The 21,852-nt window shown below is 43.6% G+C and overlaps 1 protein-coding gene across 1 annotated transcript in view; it reads left to right on the top strand.

Annotated features, from left to right (window-relative positions):
* notch2 (notch receptor 2) overlaps nt 1-16,933 on the top strand; it is a 90,052-nt gene extending 73,119 nt beyond the window's left edge. The window contains exons 22-35 of the mRNA XM_061888495.1: nt 65-249; nt 331-463; nt 538-789; nt 3,176-3,288; nt 5,295-5,818; nt 5,894-6,235; nt 6,316-6,458; nt 6,580-6,784; nt 8,064-8,148; nt 8,237-8,387; nt 9,755-10,074; nt 10,159-10,306; nt 10,400-10,497; nt 14,219-16,933. Coding sequence (XP_061744479.1) covers nt 65-249; nt 331-463; nt 538-789; nt 3,176-3,288; nt 5,295-5,818; nt 5,894-6,235; nt 6,316-6,458; nt 6,580-6,784; nt 8,064-8,148; nt 8,237-8,387; nt 9,755-10,074; nt 10,159-10,306; nt 10,400-10,497; nt 14,219-15,622 — 4,103 coding nt within the window. The 3' untranslated portion in view covers nt 15,623-16,933. The remainder of the gene's footprint in view (nt 1-64; nt 250-330; nt 464-537; nt 790-3,175; nt 3,289-5,294; nt 5,819-5,893; nt 6,236-6,315; nt 6,459-6,579; nt 6,785-8,063; nt 8,149-8,236; nt 8,388-9,754; nt 10,075-10,158; nt 10,307-10,399; nt 10,498-14,218) is intronic.
* Nucleotides 16,934-21,852: the final 4,919 nt, after the last annotated feature.

Genomic DNA, 21,852 nt, shown 5'->3' with positions numbered 1-21,852 from the left:
ATACACGTTTTAAATCGCACACATTATTGAAATAATTGAATATGCTTTTCTCTTAATCCCGTAGGTCTGGATGTGGAGAATGTTTGTAAGAATGCAGGGCGGTGTGTGAATGTGGGGTACTCCCACCAGTGTCAGTGCCAGCCTGGATACACAGGCAGCTACTGTGAAGATATGGTTGATGAATGCCAGTCCAACCCTTGCCGCAATGGAGCGACGTGCAAGGACTATCAGAGCACGTATGAATGTGTCGTAAGTAGCTTTTCTGACCCTGCGTCCATTGTGGATCTGATAGAGTACCACACATGCATTACACTGGCATTGTTCCTCTAGTGTAAGCCAGGCTACCAGGGGGTGAACTGTGAGTATGATGTTGACGAATGCCACTCGAGGCCCTGTATGCATGGAGGAACGTGCATCAACCTCATCAACCACTTCACCTGTGCCTGCCCACCTGGAACACATGGTTAGCCTACAGATTGAGAACCAGCACTTTTTTTTAGTTTTCATGATGGATAAAATGATCTGCTTCTTGTGTAGGGCTGCAGTGTGAAGTGAACCTGGACGACTGTGCACCCAAGCCTGGCTCCTGGGAGCCCCTTTGTAGGAATGGGGGACAGTGTGTCGACGGAATAGGACGCTACGCTTGCTCTTGCCCTCCAGGTTTTGTGGGGGAGCACTGCGAGGGAGATCTGAACGAGTGCCTGTCTGAGCCTTGCCACGCCCCGGGAAGCCTTGACTGCGTACAACTTATCAACGATTATCAGTGCCGCTGCCGCCTAGGATACACGGGTATGTAAGGAAGTATTATGGTAGCAAAATTATTTGCGAACGTGTATCTCAATCTGTGCGCGTGTAATCCAATTTGCGTGCGTGTGTACTAGTTTGTGTGTCTGTATATTGATCCGAGTGTGTCTATTCAGATCTGTGTATATGTGTTTTAGATCCGCAAACATGGGTTTTAAGTTGTCTGTCTGCCCCTAATCAGAAAGAACCCTCGAAATGCTTACACGTGACTTGTGCGACACTTCCAATAAGATTTGAGCAAGCGTATACAGATTTGTGAGCGTGTAATACAACTTGTGTGCTGGCTTTCAAAAATGCAGGTGTGTAGAGTCTATGATATGCTGGAAGCAGCAACGCTCTATTGGCTGTCTTTTTTACACGTGACTTTTGCAACACTTGTGCAACACACGGCCCGGTGGTTGGGGACCACTGAGTTAGAGCATCCAGATTCGTGAGCGTGTAATACAATCTGCATGTGCATATCTGAGGTGTGCCTACATTTAACCACCCACGGAAAACATCACGCAATTTGAACCAATCAGAAACAACATACAGCTGAGGTGCATGAAAGGGAAACGGCAAGACCCGATTTACGTTGTTTCTGATTGGTTTAAATTATGTAGTGTCTTCTGAGGTTGGTTAAATGTAAGCAGAGTGGACTGTTCATTTCGATCCATCAATCAGAGCTACTCGAACGACGGCAAGCTGCGAAAACCAAAGTTTATGAATATGAAAAAAAATATAAAATAGTGAATGGGGATTAAAAGCGTAACAAATGTAAAGTGAGAAAGCGTGAACCTTGTCAACTCTGTGCGAGTGTTCGAGCGTGGTCCATCGTGGTTAACTTCAACACAGAATAACATGGTTATTGCATGGTTGCTAGGCGCCGACTAGTGGTGAGCATAAAGTAAGTTACAGACAGACAACTCTTTTTAAAGGCCTACTGAAACCCACTACTACCGACCACGCAGTCTGATATTTTAAATATCAATGATGAAATCTTAACATTGCAACACATGCCAATACGGCCGGTTTAGTTTACTAAATTGCAATTTTAAATTTCCCGCGAAGTATCCTGTTGAAAACGTCGCGGAATGTTGACGCGTGCGCGCGACGTCACTGGTGCTAGCGAACATGTTCTTCTACCACCGCTCACGGCTAAAAGTCGTCTCTTTTCATCGCATAATTACACAGTATTCTGGACATCTGTATTGCTGAATCTTTTGCAATTTGTTCAATTAATAATGGAGACTACAAAGAAGAATGCTGTTGTTGGAAAGCGGTGTATTGCAGCTGCCTTTAGCAACACAAACGCAGCCGGTGTTTCCTTGTTTATATTGCCGAAGATGAAGCTTTACAATGGATCAGAGCGGTCAAGCGAACATGGTTCCCGACCACATGTCAACCGGCAGGTTTTGGTGAGAAAATTCTGGTAATAAGTCGGCTATTACCGGAGACATGAGCGGAGCTTGCGTCCTCCTGCAGCTGCGTGGCTTCCCTCCGACTTTCAGGTACCATATAATCTCACTAAAACACTCGTAACACAATAAGCAGATAAGAGATTTTCCAGAATTATCCTAGTAAATGTGTCTAATAACATTTTTTTTTTCCCCTTCACTCTCACTATACTCATCCACGAATCTTTCATCCTCGCTCAAATTAATGGGGAAATTGTCGCTTTCTCGGTCTGAATCGCTTTCGCTGCTGGTGGCTATTACTGTGAACAATGTGAGGATGTGAGGAGCTCTACAACCCGTGACGTCATGCGCACATCGTCTGCTACTTCCGGTACAGGCAAGGCTTTTTTATTAGCCACCAAAAGTTGCGAACTTTATCGTCGATGTACTCTTCTAAATCCTTTCAGCAAAAATATAGCAATATCGCAAAATGATCAAGTACGACACATAGAATGGACCTGCTATCCCCGTTTAAATAAGAAAATCTCATTTCAGTTGGCCTTTAAACATTCAAATGAATCCACTTTGCCTACATCTACCCAACCACGGAAGACACTACACGATATGAACCAACCAGAAACATTGTAAAGCGGGTCTTTCACTACCTCAGCTGTATGTTGTTTCTGATTGGTTTAAATTGTGTAGTGTCTTTCTTTGTGGGTTAAATGTTGGCAAACATCAAATACGCACACGCCGATTGTATTACATGCACGCACTTCTGAATGTGCCTGCACACGTATTATGCGCTCACAAATTGGATTGCATGTGCAAAAATGTTAATATGATTGCAAATAATTTTGCTATAATAATACTTACAGTATGTAATAATACTTATTATACAATAATACTTCCGTACGTATGTCCATTTTTTTTTTGTGTTTGCCGGAAGTTGCTTTGATTCTCCTCCAATTTATCGAGTCCTCTTCTTTCCTTAGGTCGTCATTGTGAGTCCATGGTGGATCTGTGTCTGTCCAAGCCGTGCCATAACACTGCCGTCTGCTCCATGAACATGAGCTCAGTCCATGGCTACACCTGCTCTTGTCCTCCTGTAAGTTTTCCGATGACACTTCTTTACGAAAGCCACCTAAGTTGTATTTTTGACTTGGTTTAATAACCAGTAACACAAATAAATGCCTGAAGATTGCTCATTCTTGTAGACAATTTTGAACATGTCAAAATGATTCAGAGATATTGAACTTTGCTAGCTAGCGTGCTAACTCTAGCCAAATACCTGTAACAGGATCAATACAACGTTGAAGGGGACGGTGTAGCAACTACATAGGAGCACATAACTTAAAGACCTACTGAAACCCACTACTACCGACCACGCAGTCTGATAGTTTATATATCAATGATGAAATATTAACATTACAACACATGCCAATACGGCCGGTTTAGTTTACTAAATTACAATTTTAAATTTCCCGCGGAGTTTCTTGTTGAAAACGTCGCGGAATTGAAGGGGACATATTAGCGCAGCACCACTTGCGGCTAAAAGTCGTCTCTTTTCATCGCGCGATTACACAGTATTCTGGACATCTGTGTTGCTGAATCTTGTGCAATTTGTTCAATTTATATTGGATAATTCAAAGTAGAAAGATGGAGGTGGGAAGCTTTTAGCCTTCAGCCACACAAACACACGGTGTTTCCTTGTTTAAAATTCCCGGAGGTGAAGCTTTACTATGGATCAGAGCGGTCAAGCGAACATGGTTTCCGACCACTTGTCAACCGGCAGGTTTCGGTGAGAAAATTGTGGTAAAAAGTCGCCACTTACCGGAGATCAGCGGAGCTTGCGCCGTCCATGCAGCTGCCGTGATTTCCCTCAGACACTGGCGTCAACACACCCGTGGACACACCCCTCTGACTATCAGGTACTATTTAACTCACTGAAACACTAGCAACACAATAGAAAGATAAGGGATTTTACAGATTTATCCTAGTAAATGTGTCTAAAAACATCTGAATCGCTCCCAATGGAATTGCCTTTTTTTTTAAACTTTATTTATTAAATTTTTTTTTTCTAGTCCTTCGCTTTTAATATCCTCAGCCACGAATCTTTTATCCTTGCTCAAATTAATGGGGAAATTGTCGTTTTCTTGGCCCGAATAGCTCTTGCTGCTGGAGGCTCCCATTATAAACAATGTGAGGATGTGAGGAGCCCTCACAACGGGGACGTCATCGTCTGCTACTTCCGGTAAAGGCAAGGCTTTTTTATTAGCGACCAAAAGTTGCGAACTTTATCGTCGATGTTCTCTACTAAATCCTTTCAACAAAAATATGGCAATATTGCGAAATGATCAAGTATGACACATAGAATGGACCTGCTATCCCCGTTTAGATAAGAAAATCTAATTTCAGTAGGCCTTTAATTATCTAACTTCAAAAATGATTTGTGGCATGACAAATTGCATTGCACGACACAGCAGCTACAGAACCAATGTTATAAAACAGTAAAGAGAAAACTGCTCGTTCAGCATTAATATGAGTAATGAGATTTATTTGTAAATAACATTACAGCATTAATTTCACACTAACAATAGAGTTGCGCAACTTACATTTTTAGCACTTGAGATATATAGATACATCATTTATAGTTATAAATTACAGCTGATATTGCCAGCGTGCGTTAATTAAAGACCCTGTCAGTTATTCACAATTTTAGACCACGTACCCGGCGACTATAGGAGTTTTAGCATTTACAAGAGAACCTTTGCTGGTTGTCGCCAAGTAGCACATTCCATTTTTCTTTAGCTGCCTTAAGATTTGATAGCGAATGATTACTTGTACATATTATTGAATTGACCAATCAATCCCCCTACTTACTGTACGTCACAGTGACTTGCCTCCGAGATTTATACTTACTAAATGCTTGTTTTCCTCTTAACTAACCTCTTACCCTTTTTAAATTCTCATGCTTGCTCCAGAGGGTCAAACCATGGCAGAGGTATAGTAGACAAGCTGTACATCTTTAGCAAATTTTGGAACCCCTTTTTCCCCTGCAAAGATTTATTGTCACCTTATGAATGTGTCACACCTGGATTTTTTTTTTTTTAGGGCTTCACTGGCTTCAACTGTGGCGAACTAGAAGGTTATAGCTGTGCCAAGCTACAATGCCAGAACGGCGGCAACTGCGTGGAGCCACCAGTCGGCCAGCTCTACTGCCAGTGCCAGCCAGGCTTTAGCGGGCCACACTGCGAGAACAAGCAGACGTGCTCGATTCCCTGCCAAAACGGCGGAACCTGCATTAACGACCCTTCTAACCCTTGCCGCTGCCCCACGCATTTCTCCGGACAATACTGTGAGAACAAAGTGGCTGTACCACGCACACCTTCCTGCCCTTATCTACAGTGTGAGCACCAGTCGGGGGATAAAGTGTGTGACACTCAGTGTAACAACCACGAATGTCAATGGGATGGAGGAGACTGCTCACTGAACTGGAAGAAGCCTTGGGAGAACTGCACCGCCAGCGTTCCTTGCTGGGATTACTTTAAAAACGGACGTTGCGACAAGGAGTGCGACAACCCCGGCTGCCTTTTTGACAGCTTTGAGTGCCAGGACACCACACAGAGCGCCTGCAAGTATGTACTCCTTCCACTCAATTGATGCACAAACCGTGGCACCCAACCAACCACCTTTTTACTCTGGCCTCTCAGGTATGACAAGTACTGCGCAGACCACTACGGCAACCTCGTCTGCGACAGGAGCTGCAACACAGAGGCCTGTGGCTGGGATGGCCTGGACTGTGCCAGTGATACTCCGGCCAAAGTGATCGATGGCACTCTTGTCATCGTGGTTCGACTGCAACCTAAGGAGCTCATTGAAGACCTGGGTGGTTTTCTGAGGTCCCTGGGAGCTCTGCTACACACCAACCTGAAGGTAAAGCTTGATGAAAATAATGAGCCGATGGTGTACCCCTTCTACGGGCTGGAGGATGAACACGGGCAGCGCCTCCAAAGGAGTAGAGGCAGGCGTGAGATGGAGAGAGAGGTTATCGGGTAAGGGATAGTCCTCATTCTCCTATTTTGCATTTTTGTTCATTGTAAGTCTTTATTCACTTACCCTTTTTGTATACCAGTTCTGTGGTACACCTGCAAATTGACAACCGGGAATGTTCCCAAAAATCCGAAGACTGTTTCTCCAATACCAACGAAGCTGCTTCCTTCATTGCAGCGGCACACATCAAGGCTGACCTACCTTATCCTCTCGTGTCTGTTAACAGTATGTACAGCAGTGTTTGTACCAAGATCTCATTGGAAATAATTATTTACTGTTGTTTGGTGTGTGAGGGGTGGAGGGCATGACGAATCATTTTACTCAAACTGTTCTCTGTAATCCACAGGTGACTTGACGGGGACTCCAAACAAATTGTTTCCCATGTACATGGTTGGAGTTGCGGTTGTTGTCGTTCTGCTAATTCTGGTGTTGGGGATGCTCGCAGCCAAGAGGAAGCATAAACATGGTCTGCTGTGGCTGCCCGATGGCTTCATGGCCAATAAAAATGACAAAAGAAGAGAACCTGTTGGGCAAGATGACTTTGACATGACGTAAGTTGATGCATGATGTAACTGTGTGTTGTTTAGGCTACAATCCTCGCATTTCAGCAATCATTTTGTTGTAACTTTTCAAAGGATACTCCTATTGAAAGTAAACTTGGATTAGCACGGGTTCTTAACCATTTTGACCTTGGGGCCCAACTTTTCCAATACAGAGGGGCCTGGGATCCACTCAAATTTTAACACTGAATTACAGGGCTGTACGGTACGACAAATGTACCCGCAAATGCACCTAAAAATAGACTGTGCAACTTTTAAAAAAAAAAAAAAAAAAAATTTTGCACATGTGCGAATAGGGAAATCCCTATTCGCACATGTGCAAAATGACACGTTTTTTCATCTTATTATCCTCCCGAAATAAATCCATCCAAATTTGATCATTCTAGTGTACAATTTTCTCCCATCTGTGTAGCATGTTCGAAATAAACTGCATAACCCTAACTAAATGGACAAGTGATTGACGCGGAAGTGTCACTGATCACTCTGTTTGTCCCTCCCTCTTGCGCCATGCACAAAGGGGGGCGGGCTCACACACTCACACACTCTGTCTTCTAATTTGGAAGAAACAAGGTCTTAGTTGAAGGATCTGTAATATAGAAGACAATGGTTTTTTTACCACCTTAAAACTTAACACAGCTAGTAACTATGAAGGTCAAAGGGAATATTGAACAATAAATAAATGATTGAAGTGACAAACTTGCCATCCAAACATTACCGCGTTTGTTGACAAGAACATGCAGCCATGGAAGCCCATTCAATCTTCTGGTAGCAGAGGTAACACAAACCAGTGAAAGATCTCAAAGAGCTGCCGTCAGAGCTGAAAAATTGCCGCTGCTAGCCTACTAGGCTAAAAAAAAGCCCAGCTCTAGCTAAAGTGCATGTGAGACTCAGACTGAGCGTGGAGTCGCTGATGTTACACGTCACTAAGTCCCAGCGTGATGTGACAGGTCGTGACACTTACTTTGAGACAAGAGCTATAGTGATGCATGGTTGGTTATGGTATTGCAACAATTACTTTTTACTGTCAATATCAACTACCCAGTTTACATTTTTAATGCTTTCAGCTGGTGGTGTGCCTCTGCATTTTTCAATGAACAAAAATGTTCCTTGGAAACACTGCTGTACTGTAATGGTTGTTGGTGTGTTTGTTGAAATTTGCCTTTTCTCGGGTATTGTTTATCCATATTGGGTTACCTTGGAGAAAAAAAATCTGACCCATTGGGTATAAATAAAAATGAATGAAGTTAATATGAGTTTTTCTTCACACCAGAAACTTCAAGGGCCAAGATGGAGCCATTGATGGATGTCAGGGTCCAAGGTGGATGGATGATGAGGTTCCAGCAAAGATTCCAAGGGTAAGAGAGTTAAGAAAAACATGAAGTGAAAAGTCAGAATAGTTGGGATTGGTGAAGATAAATATGTTTTATTGTTGTCTTTTCGTAGAATGAAGACAAGCCCTTGCTCTCTAATTCTTCGGATGGGGTTGATCAAAGGGAGTGGACCCTGCAACATCGCAAGGCGGCTGACGTCATTCTAACTCCACCACAGGCAGACGTGGATGCAGGCTGTCTGGATGTCAACGTCAAAGGACCTGGTAAGAAATGCTTCAAGTCTTACAGCTAGCAATTGCTGGGTTGCAATCACGTGAACGTGAGGCACTTCCAGGTTTCAGTCGATGGTCTAGAGTCCCGTTAGGCTACTGTTTATTTACCTGCATCTGTACAAATTTGGATGCATTTTGAAAGGTTTCGAGGCAAATATATAAGCGATCATTAAACATTAAAAAAAGATGAAATGGATTCATACACTCTTAGGAAAATCACTTTTGAAAGCTTTAAACCATTCATCATTACCAATACGTTACTGCTTGCTAAAACCTCACTTCCTTGGACACACACACATTTAGAGAAGAAATTAACGGAGGCACATCATGTCTTTGCATTACAGGGGTCCACAAATTAAGCAATAATCAGTGAAAGCCAACGATGGGTTTATTCATTAATCATTAAGTAACATATTTAATTGACATAATGAGTGCCGTGCTGCTCTGATTCATGACACTAATTAGAAAAGAGAGAAGTTTGTTTGCAGTTGATTTCCTGCTACAACTATTAGTTTCATATACAATTTATGTCTGCAGTTGTTTTTATGATGTGAAATTAATATTTTGTCTCATTTAGCTATCAATGTCCCTGCTGTACAGCAATGTTTGCTGGTGATATCAAGGTTCAGTATATGCTGTTGAGCCTACGAGAGATATATTCATCTAGATAATACTATTAGGGATATTTTCTTGATGCTAACAAATGTCACAAAGACGTTATAATGTGGTCATTTATGTCAGATATAGAACTGCTTTCCTGCACAACAACTAAGCTTTTTATTTCTGTTCTGTTGGAAACAACAATATTTATTACTCAGATGTAACTTAACGTTAGTTTATTTGCAAAGCCAGTTCTTCGCAGTTATGTTTAGGCACAGCAACCACAAAAGAACACAAACTAATGCGATCTTTTTTACGTTTAGTTCTGGTCTCAACACTATATTTTAGTACAAAATTAAACTTGATTGCATCACGGAAAGTTTCTTCAACAAATCAAATGTTCAAACAAACGTTTTACAAAATGATCGCTGCAGACACAAGCATGGTCTAATTGTATTCCACAAGTTGATGAAAATTATATTTTTAAGAATTTCCTTCGACGCACTTCCGTTTTTTCCCCTGACTTTATTACCTGTATGAGCCACTTATTTCGGGACTATTTCTTATCTCTCTATTTGAACGGTTGGAACACCCCAGAACAGAACAGCAATACAGCATTTTCTGCTCAAACGCTACACTCACTCTCACTTGACCATTGTGTGAATTAGGCCGCGAAGAATAAGTACAGATATGACGTGATATGCGACCCAGCAATATTCAGCAAAACCTTTTCACTGCAAACATTGCTCCTCTCTCAGATGGTTTCACGCCGCTGATGCTGGCTTCTCTGCGCAACGGCGGAGGCCCCGACTGCACGATGCATTTAGACAAGGAGGATGACAGTGGAGAGGACGAACAAGGGCCGAGTGTCATCTCCGACCTGATCTCTCAGGGCGCTTCACTCATGGCCCAGACTGATCGCACGGGAGAAACGGCGCTCCACCTGGCCGCACGCTATGCCAGGGCCGACGCTGCCAAGAGGCTGCTGGATGCAGGTGCTGATCCCAACGCCCATGACAACATGGGCAGAACCCCCCTACACGCTGCCGTGGCAGCGGATGCACAGGGAGTTTTTCAGGTGGCACGACTTTTCTTTTCATTTAAAGTCTAACTGTACACTAAGTGTTTAATCATCTCAATAACTTCTCTCTTTTTGTCGTAGATTCTAATTCGCAATCGTGCAACAGATCTCGACGCCCGAATGAATGATGGCACAACTCCTCTTGTGCTGGCAGCCAGGTTGGCTGTGGAGGGTTTGGTGGAAGAGTTGATCCACTGCCATGCTGACATCAATGCTGTTGATGACCACGGTCAGTATCACACAAGTCAAGCCTTTTTTTTTTTTTTTTTTTCCTCGTTTGTTTATCAGGCATTGAACTGTTTTCAACATCCTGTTATGTCAGGCAAGTCCGCTCTTCACTGGGCCGCCGCAGTCAACAACGTAGAAGCTACACTTGTGCTCTTGAAGAATGGAGCCAACCGTGACATGCAAGACAATAAGGTTTGTTCAAATACAATTTGGTGTTTTCTTCATCTGCGCCCATAAACTATTCACTTCCACTGTTTAGTGCACGTCAAAACAAAAGACCATTTGATTCTTTGAGAAACTACAAAAAACTCTGAAAAAGACATTGCATCTTAATGAATTATACATGCAAAACAGCATCTGATACCAAATGACTTCTTTCCAAGAGAGTTGGAGCGTTTCTTCCTGTCACTCAAATGCACATCAGTAGCAAGACACCGCCTAGTAAAAATATCAGAGGAGGAGTTATGATGATAATGGTGATCAATGAAGAAGAGTCATCAAACAACTGTACAGCAGTGATAAAGACATTTTTTATGGTATTTTATTTTGAAAATCACTGAAACCAGGATTTGGCAAATACCAAAAATGGTGGTCCAAGAGGAGCTTCTAAAGGCTGAAATCATGGGTATCCCAGCACCATATAAATATCACCTTGAGCTACACAATGAACAATCCATTTTTTTAAAGTATTATGCTAAAGTTAAGCATATTAAACCATTTTAATATCATTAAACTATAAGTGGGGAGCACGGTGGTACATGGGTTAGTGCATGTGCCTCACAATACGAAGGTCCTGAGTAGTCCTGAGTTCAAGCTCGGGCTCAGGATCTTTCTGTGTGGAGTTTGCATGTTCTCCCCGTGATTGTGTGGGTTCCCTCCGGGTACTCCGGCTTCCTCCCACCTCCAAAGACATGCACCTGGGTATAGGTTGATTGGCAACACTAAATTGTCCGTAGTGTGTAAATGTGAGTGTGAATGTTGTCTGATTATCTGTGTTGGCCCTGTGATGCGGTGGCGACTTGTCCAGGGTGTATTCCGCCTTCCGCCCAAATGCAGCTGAGATAGGCTCCAGCACCCCCCGTGACACCAAAAGGGACAAGCGGTAGAAAATAGATGGGTGGTAGAGATGCGCGGATAGGCAATTATATCATCCGCAACCGCATTACTAAAGCCGTCATCCACCCGAACCAACATTTTATCCAAGCCACAACCGCCCGCCACCCGCCCGTTGTTATATATCCGATATAGACGATGCAAGGCATTAGTGAGGTTAGAAAGTGTACCTCCCTCCAAATAGCACAGACACAAGGGCTTTCTTGAATTGATTTATTTGAAGGCTTCCTTTCCCTTCAAATTCACCGTGAAAACTGTAATAAATAAAGCACGTTACAAACCTAAAAATAATAACATGCACAGCATGTGGATCAAACATTTTACCAAGTAAAATACCAACAAATGACAAACAAATACCTCGTTGGCCTGCATGCTTCTTTTAGGAGGAAATTGTGATCTTCTGGCTCTTAGAGCCCAAACGCTTAAAGTCCTTGTGACACTTTTTGGTCTTCGTTACAATCAGTTGCTCTCTTTCTCCCTTCTCATGCATCAAAAAATGTGTACTCATACATCCGTCCACAGACCAAACGAGACACTTCAAAATAAAAGTATCCCCACATACTGTTTCAAAGACTGCTGCTCGTTTTTCGTATGTGGGTAACAACATTTAATTATTCATAAATGGTTGATTTCTATAGGCTAGTAAGGTAAAGTGTTGTACCTGACAAGTTTGGGCTACCTTGCTTCTGCAGCCTTCATCAGAGGTGTCACGTGATGTTAGCGTGACGTCGTCTGTGACGTGTTATATGGATTGTTTGGATTGATACTTTTATTAGTAGATTGCACAGTTCAGTACATATTTCGTACAATTGACCACTAAATGGTAACACCCGAATAAGTTTTTCAACTTGTTTAAGCTTCAGCTCTCACTGGATCGGTTCGCAGCCGAGTGTGAATGAGAATCAGCACCTACAAATCCGAGTCCATGGTTCTCACCCGGAAAAGGGTGGAGACCCTGCCCCAAGTGGAGGAGTTCAAGTACCTAGGAGTCTTGTTCACGAGTGGGGGAAGAGTGGATCGTGAGATCGACAGGCGGATCGGTGCGGCGTCTTCAGTAATGCGGACGTTGTACCGATCCGTTGTGGTGAAGAAGGAGCTGAGCCGGAAGGCAAAGCTCTCAATTTACCGGTCGATCTACGTTCCCATCCTCACCTATGGTCATGAGCTTTAGGTCATGACCGAAAGGATAAGATCACGGGTACAAGCGGCCGAAATGAGTTTCTTCCGCCGGGTGGCGGGGCTCTCCCTTAGAGATAGGGTGAGAAGCTCTGTCATCCGGGAGGAGCTCAAAGTAAAGCCGCTGCTCCTTCACATCGAGAGGAGCCAGATGAGGTAGTTCGGGCATCTGGTCAGGATGCCACCCGAACGCCTTCTGAGGGAGGTGTTTAGGGCACGTCCAACCGGTAGGAGGCCACGGGGAAGACCCAGGACACCTTGGGAAGACTATGTCTCCTGGCTGGCCTGGGAACGCCTCGGGATCCCTCGGGAAGAGCTAGACGAAGTGGCTGGGAAGAGGGAAGTCTGGGCTTCCCTGCTTAGGCTGCTACCCCCGCGACCCAACCTCGGATAAGCGGAAGAAGATGGATGGATAGATGGAACTTGTTTAAGTCGGGGTCCACGTTAATCATCCATCCATCCATCCATCCATTTTCTACCGCTTATTCCCTTTCGGGGTCGCGGGGGGCGCTGGCGCCTATCTCAGCTACAATCGGGCGGAAGGCAGGGTACACCCTGGACAAGTCGCCACCTCATCGCAGGGCCAACACAGATAGACAGACAACATTCACACACTAGGGCCAATTTAGTGTTGCCAATCAACCTATCCCCAGGTGCATGTCTTTGGAAGTGGGAGGAAGCCGGAGTACCCGGAGGGAACCCACGCATTCACGGGGAGAACATGCAAACTCCACACAGAAAGATCCCAAGCCTGGATTTGAACCCAGGACTGCAGGAACTTCGTATTGTGAGGCCGACGCACTAACCCGTCTTCCACCGTGAAGCCCCACGTTAATCAATTCATGGTAAAAAAGTGAGTTCCCTGACCGAGAATCGAACCCGGGCCGCGGCGGTGAGAGCGCCGAATCCTAACCACTAGACTGTACCATCAAGTAATGTCAGGTACAACACTTTACCTTACTAGCCTATATAAATCAACCATTTAAAAATACACGTCAGTAGGCTAAATGAACCTCTTCAACATAACATTTAACTATGTATATATATTTCCGAATTGGTTCAACCGCCACCCGCCCGAATCTATTTAAAATCTATTTTAGATAGGTACCCCACCCCTCCCTCCCAGCTCAGCTTCACCCCAGTGAGTTCAAATCCCGCCCGAGTCATACTAAAGACTACACGAATGGGACCAATTACCTTCCTGCTTGGCACTCAGCATTAAGGTTTGTAATTGGGGGTTAAATCACCATAAATGATTCCCGGGCACAGCACCGCTGCCGCTCACTGCTCCCCTCACCTCCCAGGGGGTGATCTAGTATGTGTGACAGTCATTGGTACTTTAACTTTACCCCTGGCATAGTATCAAGGGGACATCAGACTTGACGAAATATAAAAAGTAAAAGATTTTCTCCACCCAAGGAATCGTTTTATAATGTTTCAAGAAGACATGATTAGGGGGGGAGCTTTAAGGGGGTCGCTTTAATGTCCGACGATTGAATTGATTGGATTGAATCTTTGCCTATTGAAGACAGTCCTATCTATTTTAGCTGGATTATTTTCTATATTTGCTAAATGTACTGTTTCATTAGACAAATACCCCATTGACATGGACTTGTTCATTTAGGAGGAGACCCCACTGTTTCTGGCAGCCAGAGAAGGCAGCTTTGAAGCGGCTCAGGTGCTCCTTGACCACTACTCCAATCGCGACATCACCGATCACCTGGATCGGCTTCCCAGAGACACCGCTCAAGAAAGAATGCATCACGACATCGTCCGCCTACTGGACCAGTACAATTTGGTTCACAGCCCCCACAACGGGCCCAATCACATGGGGGGAAACTCCTCGGTGATGTGCGGAGCCAACGGAGGCTTCATCGGCATGCGTCCTGGGCCGCAGGGGAAAAAGAGCCGCAGGGGCGCCGCAAAGATGGGAGGTGTCGGTGGGGGAACCAAGGAGCCGAAAGACATGAAGGCGAAGCGACGAAAGAAGCCTGCCGGAGGGGAGGGGCCGGCTGCAGGTGCCGGGGCAGCAAATAGCGGGGTGAAGGCGGCACTTCCAGAAAGCTCCGTCACCATGTCACCTGTTGACTCCCTGGAATCCCCGCACTCGTACACGGGCGACGTATCTTCCGCCACAACCACCACCAACGCCAACTCGCCTCCCCTCCTGAGCAGCCCCAGCGCCCGGCCCATGTTGCCCCCCGTCAGCCACATGCTGGGCCAGCAGCAGCAAGCCTGGGTGGGCATGACCAAGCACAGCTACAACGGCCACATGTTCAGCCTCGTGCAGCACCAGATGGGGGGTCCCCACCGCGGCATGGCCCAGCACCACGGCCCGGGGCCCATGCTGACCCCCATGAACGTCACCATGAGCAGGGAGCAGCTTCCCCCTATTGTCACCTTCCAGATGATGGCGCCTGGGGGGGGCCCGGCCATGCTGAAGAAGTCGCAGCAGGGCCGCGTGCAAGTTAGCCAGGCGCAGCCGCAGAACCCCAACGCGGGTCACTCCCAGCAGGGGCCGGGCCACCTCCACTGCAGCCAGGGTATGCTGTACCAGATGCCCGAGCAGATGAGCATGGCGCACGGTCTCGCCCACTCTATGCAGCACCCCCACACTGTCACCCACGGGGCACTGGAGGGCCAGCCTCGACAGCTGCAATCATATCCGCCCATGCAGAGCCCGGTGGATAAGTACCCCACCCCTCCCTCCCAGCACAGCTTCACCCCAGCTGGCTCTGAGGGCACCACCCCTGGCCACTCTGCGCACCCTCCCAGCGAGCACCCCTATCTCACCCCATCGCCAGAATCTCCCGACCCTTGGTCGTCGTCCTCGCCGCACTCCAACTCGGACTGGTCTGACGTCACCACTAGCCCCACCCCCCTGGGTGCCGCCCACCACGCACTGCCCTCGGCCCACCACACACACATTCCAGAGCAGGTGCAGCAGCTGCAGGCGCAGTCGCAGCAGCAGCAGGCGCAGCAGCCCTCCCAGCAGCCTGCGTTGGGAAATAGGCAAGTGTTTGCGTAAGCTGGAAACAGCAAGACAGTGACTTTGGAGTTCTGTGTTTTTCGACACACAGACACGCCTTTTTTTTTTTTTGTTCCTCCTCGTATGTTAGCCTTCTCTCTTTGCACTTAAAGAAACTTGTGTACATTTCTTAAAATCTCACTGAGCTAGAAATCAAATGTCTATACCAAAAAAAAACATGGATGCAAGCTAAAATGTCATCTCCTTTTTGAAATCTTAAGTTAGATTTGACTCTTACAAATAAACTTTATTGAGGACCTGGCAAGGACATAATGCACAGAATTGGGCATTTATGTCTTGATACTATCAAATCCTATATGTGCTTTCATATGTACTATTTTTGAAACCACTCTGTCGACCGCTTTAAAGTTCCTTTTGAAAAATGTTATCGTCTTCCATGTATACAAAGAAAAGTTATATATTATCTAGAAATTAAATGTTACATGTGCTTATTTTATGTTTGTGTTAACCAGTGTCTTTGTGATAGGTATTTACTCACCAGAATTGTCCAAATTTACAGAGAAAAGCTTAATCACTTGCATGATGATGCTCGGATGTTGATATTTTATTTCCTGTTACAAAAATAATAATAGTCGCAAAGCTTGATGAGGCTTTATGTAAAAAAAAAAATAATAATGATTTACAGGTTTAGCGTGTTAATACACAGACGCACAGCACATTCTGCTTGTAAAGTCTTGAGATTTTACCTGGCAAAAACTTTTGAAAGAGTCAGTTTCTGTTTTTTATACAAATAGTGTGCGCACTTCTTGAATGATTTTGAATGTTACAAAAGGTGCATGTTTTTTTTCCTGCCTTTTTCTTATGTGTTTTTTTTTTCTTCTTCCAAATTTGTATAATCTTTGTATTTTTTTTATTTTTTTTTTTGCTTAACTACAATCATTGTATCTGCATCTTTTTTAAAGTTGCATTGATACATAATAAGCCAAGTCTGGAGGCTAGAATCAAAGTATTTTGTGACCCTTTTCGACTTGAACATAAACCAACCTAATTTTCATTTCTTTCCGCCCCCCAAAAATGTGCCTTAGCCAGTAAACCGTGACCTCGCTTCTAGCACACATGCTGTCTTTAAAAGCATAACCTCCTTTGCCATTTGACAAAATACAATGACTTTCTTATTTCTACACAGAAAGCTGGCAAAACTTATAAGCTCTGTATGTAAATGTTACTATTGTCACGTACATAGCATATGAAGTAGTTGTGGCCATTGTTTTTGTAAGTTAGAACTAAAACTGTTGGAAAATAAAATGATCAACCAAGTTTGTCTTCTGAAATAAAGCTCAGATCATAATAGATGTTTGTTTGTTTTTGTGTAGCTTGCTCATGCACTGATTTGTTTAATTTCAGAAATTAATTTTCATTTATTTGAAAAATTTCCTTAAAAAAATGGAAAAAGAAGTAATAAATAAAAGCTTGAGTCTGCTATTTTTTTCTGTCTTCAAGATTTAGAGATATTAGGTTTTTACAACCCCTGGCAAAATGATCAAATCACCAGATTTGAAGGTTCAGTATTTTAATTTTGTCGAACGAAAAGCAGATAACTGTCAGGTTCAAACACCGATGACCTCTATTAAACAGATAAAAAGCAAGGAATCATGCAGAGGCAGAGTTAAATTTGGGCTAAACTCTAGTTACAGATCCAAACTACACTCTAAAGTCCAGCCCACGTGCTTCTTCTATTTATTTTGGAGGTCCCTGATTACATCGCTGAAGCTGTCGCTAAGGGAAGGGGGGAATCTCAAAACTTCCAGTTAGACACAATATATGACTATTAATGAAAAGCAAATGTGTTAACACTTGTGATATCGCCCTGTCTCTGCTCTGTCTGGGTCACGGCACTCGATATTTCCTTGGCAGTCAGCAGTCCGGTTCAGTGTATGAAAACACTGATACGAGACGACTTGCTTTGCACAGATAGAAAAAGTACAACTTCAGCACAATTGATAATAACTACAGCAACAGCCCTTAAGTATAAGAGTTGTGTGATAATATATACATAATTATTCTAACACTTGACACAAAGCTAAAGTCATTTGAAACAGCTAAAGAAATCAAGAAAATAAATGGTGGTAATCAGTAACAGTTTTATTTTAGATCAAGCAGAGTGTAAAAATATGGTAACCACTGAATTCTGAGGAAAAAAAAATTGGAACCACAAAAAAACCCTACAACACACGATGAGCACTTTGTTGCACCACCTCTGGCTTTTATAACAGCATGGACTTATCGAGTGGCCAGCAGTACTTTTCATCCATTTTGTTCCAACTTTCTCTAATTGCTGTTGTCAGATCAGCTTTTGCAGGTTTAAATCTTGTCATGGATCATTTTGTTCAATTTCCACCTTTAAATTAAGGACTATTTGCAGACCATTACATTGACCTTATGTATGTTCAAAAAATGTTTGTCCCGTTTTTGTTTTCCATCCATCCATCCATTTTCTACCGCTTATTCCCTTTTGGGGGAGCGGGGGGCGCTGGCGCCTATCTCAGCTACAATCGGGCGGAAGGCAGGGTACACCCTGGACAAGTCGCCACCTCATCGCAGGGCCAACACAGATAGACAGACAACATTCACACACTAGGGGCAATTTAGTGTTGCCAATCAACCTATTCCCAGGTGCATGTCTTTGGAAGTGGGAGGAAGCCGGAGTACCCGGAGGGAACCCACGCATTCACGGGGAGAACATGCAAACTCCACACAGAAAGATCCCGAGCCTGGATTTGAACCCAGGACTGCAGGACCTTTGTATTGTGAGGCAGACGCACTAACCCCTCTGCCACCGTGAAGCCCCCGTTTTGTTTTACAGCAAGATAAATTATCATGTTGAAAAATGATGTCATTATCTCCAAACAACCTTTCGATGGATGTAATAAAAAAAAAAAGTGTCCAAAATGTCAATGTAGTGTTTATGGACGATGGAATGAGAGCCATGTCTCCAGTTACATTACCTGACATGTAACCCAATATCATCAATGGCTTTGGAAATGCACATGCTTTCTTCAGGCAGTCGTCTTCATAAATCCCATTGGAACAGCACCAAACAAATGTTTTAGCATTATCACCTTTCCATATGCAGAGTCGCGATTATATATCAATGATGAAATATTAACATTGCAACACATGCCAATACGGCCATTTTAGTTTACTAAATTGCAATTTTAAATTTCCCGCGAAATGACTCGTATGATGACGCGTGCGTTTGACGTCTCTGGTTGGAGCGGACGTTATTTTCCAGCCCGATCCAAGCTATAAGTAGTCTGCTTTAGTCGCATAATTACACAGTATTCTGGACATCTGTGTTGCTGAATCTTTGTTCAAATTGTTCAATTAATAATGGAGAAGTCAAAGTAGAAAGATGGAGGTGAGAAGCTTTTAGCCTTTAGCCACATAAACACAGCCGGTGTTTCCTTGTTTAAAATTCCCGAAGGTGAAGCTTTACTATGGATCAGAGCGGTCAAGCGAACATGGTCAAACGGCAGGTTTCGGTGAGAAAATGGTGGTAATAAGTTGGCTCTCAATGTAGTTATGAGCGGAGCTTGCGTCCTCCTGCAGCATCTGCGGACTATTACCTCCTCCCACCGGAGACACTGGCGGTCACCACACCCGTGGCCACACCTTTCCGACTTTCAGGTACTCTATAATCTCACTACAACACTAGTAACACAATAGGCAGATAAGGGATTTTCCAGAATTATCCTGGTAAATGTGTCTAATAACATCTGAATCGCTCTCACTGCCCTCGCCTTTTTTTTTTCTTTTTCTTTTTCTAGTCCTTCACTCTCAATATCCTCATCCACGAATCTTTCATCCTCACTCAAATTAATGGGGAAATTGTCGCTTTCTCGGTCCGAATCACTCTAACTGCTGGTAGCTATGACTGTAAACAATGTGAGGATGTGTGGAGCTCTACAACCCATGACATCACGTGCACATCGTCTGCTACTTCCGGTAAAGGCAAGGCTTTTTTTTTTATTAGCGACCAAAAGTTGCGAACTTTATTGTGGTTGTTCTCTACTAAATCCTTTCAGCAAAAATATGGCAATATTGCGAAATGATCAAGTATGACACATAGAATGGACCTGCTATCCCCATTTAAGTAAGAACATCTCATTTCAGTCGGCCTTTAAATTGGATTTTCCTTTTAGGACAGTGGTTCTTAACCTTGTTGGAGGTACCGAACCCCGCCAGTTTCATATGCGCATTCACCGAACCCTTCTTTAGTGAAAAATAAAATGTGTTTTTTTCAAATTTAAGACAAAGTTGTTTGTTTTTGGTAACACTTTATTATAGGGGAATATATTCTAAGTAACATAGACTTCATTTAGATTTATTTGGACACTAGGGAACATATACTAGGGCTTCACGGTGGCAGAGGGGTTAGTGCGTCTGCCTCACAATACGAAGGTCCTACAGTCCTGGGTTCAAATCCAGGCTCGGGATCTTTCTGTGTGGAGTTTGCATGTTCTCCCCGTGAATGCGTGGGTTCCCTCCGGGTACTCCGGCTTCCTCCCACTTCCAAAGACATGCACCTGGGGATAGGTTGATTGGCAACACTAAATTGGCCCTAGTGTGTGAATGTGAGTGTGAATGTTGTCCATCTATCTGTGTTGGCCCTGCGATGAGGTGGCGACTTGTCCAGGGTGTACCCCGCCTTCTTCCCGATTGTAGCTGAGATAGGCGCCAGCGCCCCCCGCGACCCCAAAAGGGAATAAGCGGTAGAAAATGGATGGATGGATGGATGGAACATATACTAAGTAAAAAAGACTTAATTTAGAGTTATTTGGTTAGGGTTAGGGTCAGAGGGTTAAGGTTAAGGCATTAATTAGTACTTAATGGACTAGTTAAGAGCCAATATGTTACTAAATTGCATGTTAATAAGCAACTTATTAATGGTGAATATGTTCCCCATACCAAAGTGTTACCATGTTCCTTTTACTGGTGCACAAAATGAACCGTGCATGAACATCACCTTGTTCAAACAACAAAACTAAGACAGTGCATAAAATCACAACAAATTACACACCTGCAAATCAGTCAGCTGTTGCCGTATCCGTAATACGCCAATAGGGAGAAGTTTGTATTTACACGAAGAGTCGGGTGTGTTTTGACCTCCGCCGAACCCCTGAGGTCGACTCACCGAACCCCTAGGGCAGTGGTTCTCAACCTTTTTTTCAGTGATGTACCCCCTGTGAACATTTTTTTAATTCAAGTACCCCCTAATCAGAGTAAAGCATTTTTGGTTGAAAGAAAAAAATAAGGTAGTAAAATACAGCACTATGTCATCAGTTTCTGATTTATTCAATTGTATAACAGTGCAAAATATTGCTCATTTGTAGTGGTCTTTCTTGAACTATTTGGAAACAAAGATATAAAAATAACTAAAACCTTGTTGAAAAATAAAAAAAGTGATTCAATTATAAATAAAGATTTCTACTCATAGAAGTAATCATCAACTTAAAGTGCCCTCTTTGGGGATTGTAATAGAGATCCATCTGGATTCAGGAACTTTATTCTAAACATTTCTTCACAAAAAAAAAAGAAAAAAGTTTAACATCAATATTTATGGAACATGTCCACAAAAAAATCTACCTGTCAACACTGAATATTGCATTGTTGCATTTCTTTTCACAGTTTTTGAACTTACATTCATATTTTGTTGAAGTATTATTAAATAAATATATTCATAAAGGATTTTAGAATTGTTGCTTTTTTTCAATAAATATATTTAGAAAGGATTTTTGAATTGTTACTAATTTTAGGACATTTTAAAAAAATCTCACGTACCCCTTGGCATACCTTCAAGTACCCCCAGGGGTACGCGTACCCCCATTTGAGAACCACTGCCCTAGGGTTCGATCGAACCCTGGTTAAGAACCACTGTTTTAGGACAATGCATGATATCAGATGCTGATTATGGGCCAGGGCCAGAATCAAATTGGACATTTGGACATTTCATTAATCAATCAATCAATGTTTATTTTTTATAGCCCTAAATCACAAATGTCTCCAAGGACTGTACATACCATTACGACTACGACATCCTCAGAAGAACCCACAGAAGGGCTAGGAAAACTCACATCCAGTGGGCAGGGAGAATTCACACCCAGTGGGACGCCAGTGACAATGATGACTATGAGAACCTTGGAGAGGACCTCAAATGTGGGCAACCCGCCCCCCTCTAGGGGACCGAAAGCAATGGATGTCGAGCGGGT

This window comes from Nerophis ophidion, linkage group LG26 (assembly GCF_033978795.1).
Source record: "Nerophis ophidion isolate RoL-2023_Sa linkage group LG26, RoL_Noph_v1.0, whole genome shotgun sequence".
NCBI lineage: Eukaryota > Metazoa > Chordata > Actinopteri > Syngnathiformes > Syngnathidae > Nerophis > Nerophis ophidion.
This window is presented reverse-complemented; position numbering and strand designations above follow the sequence as displayed.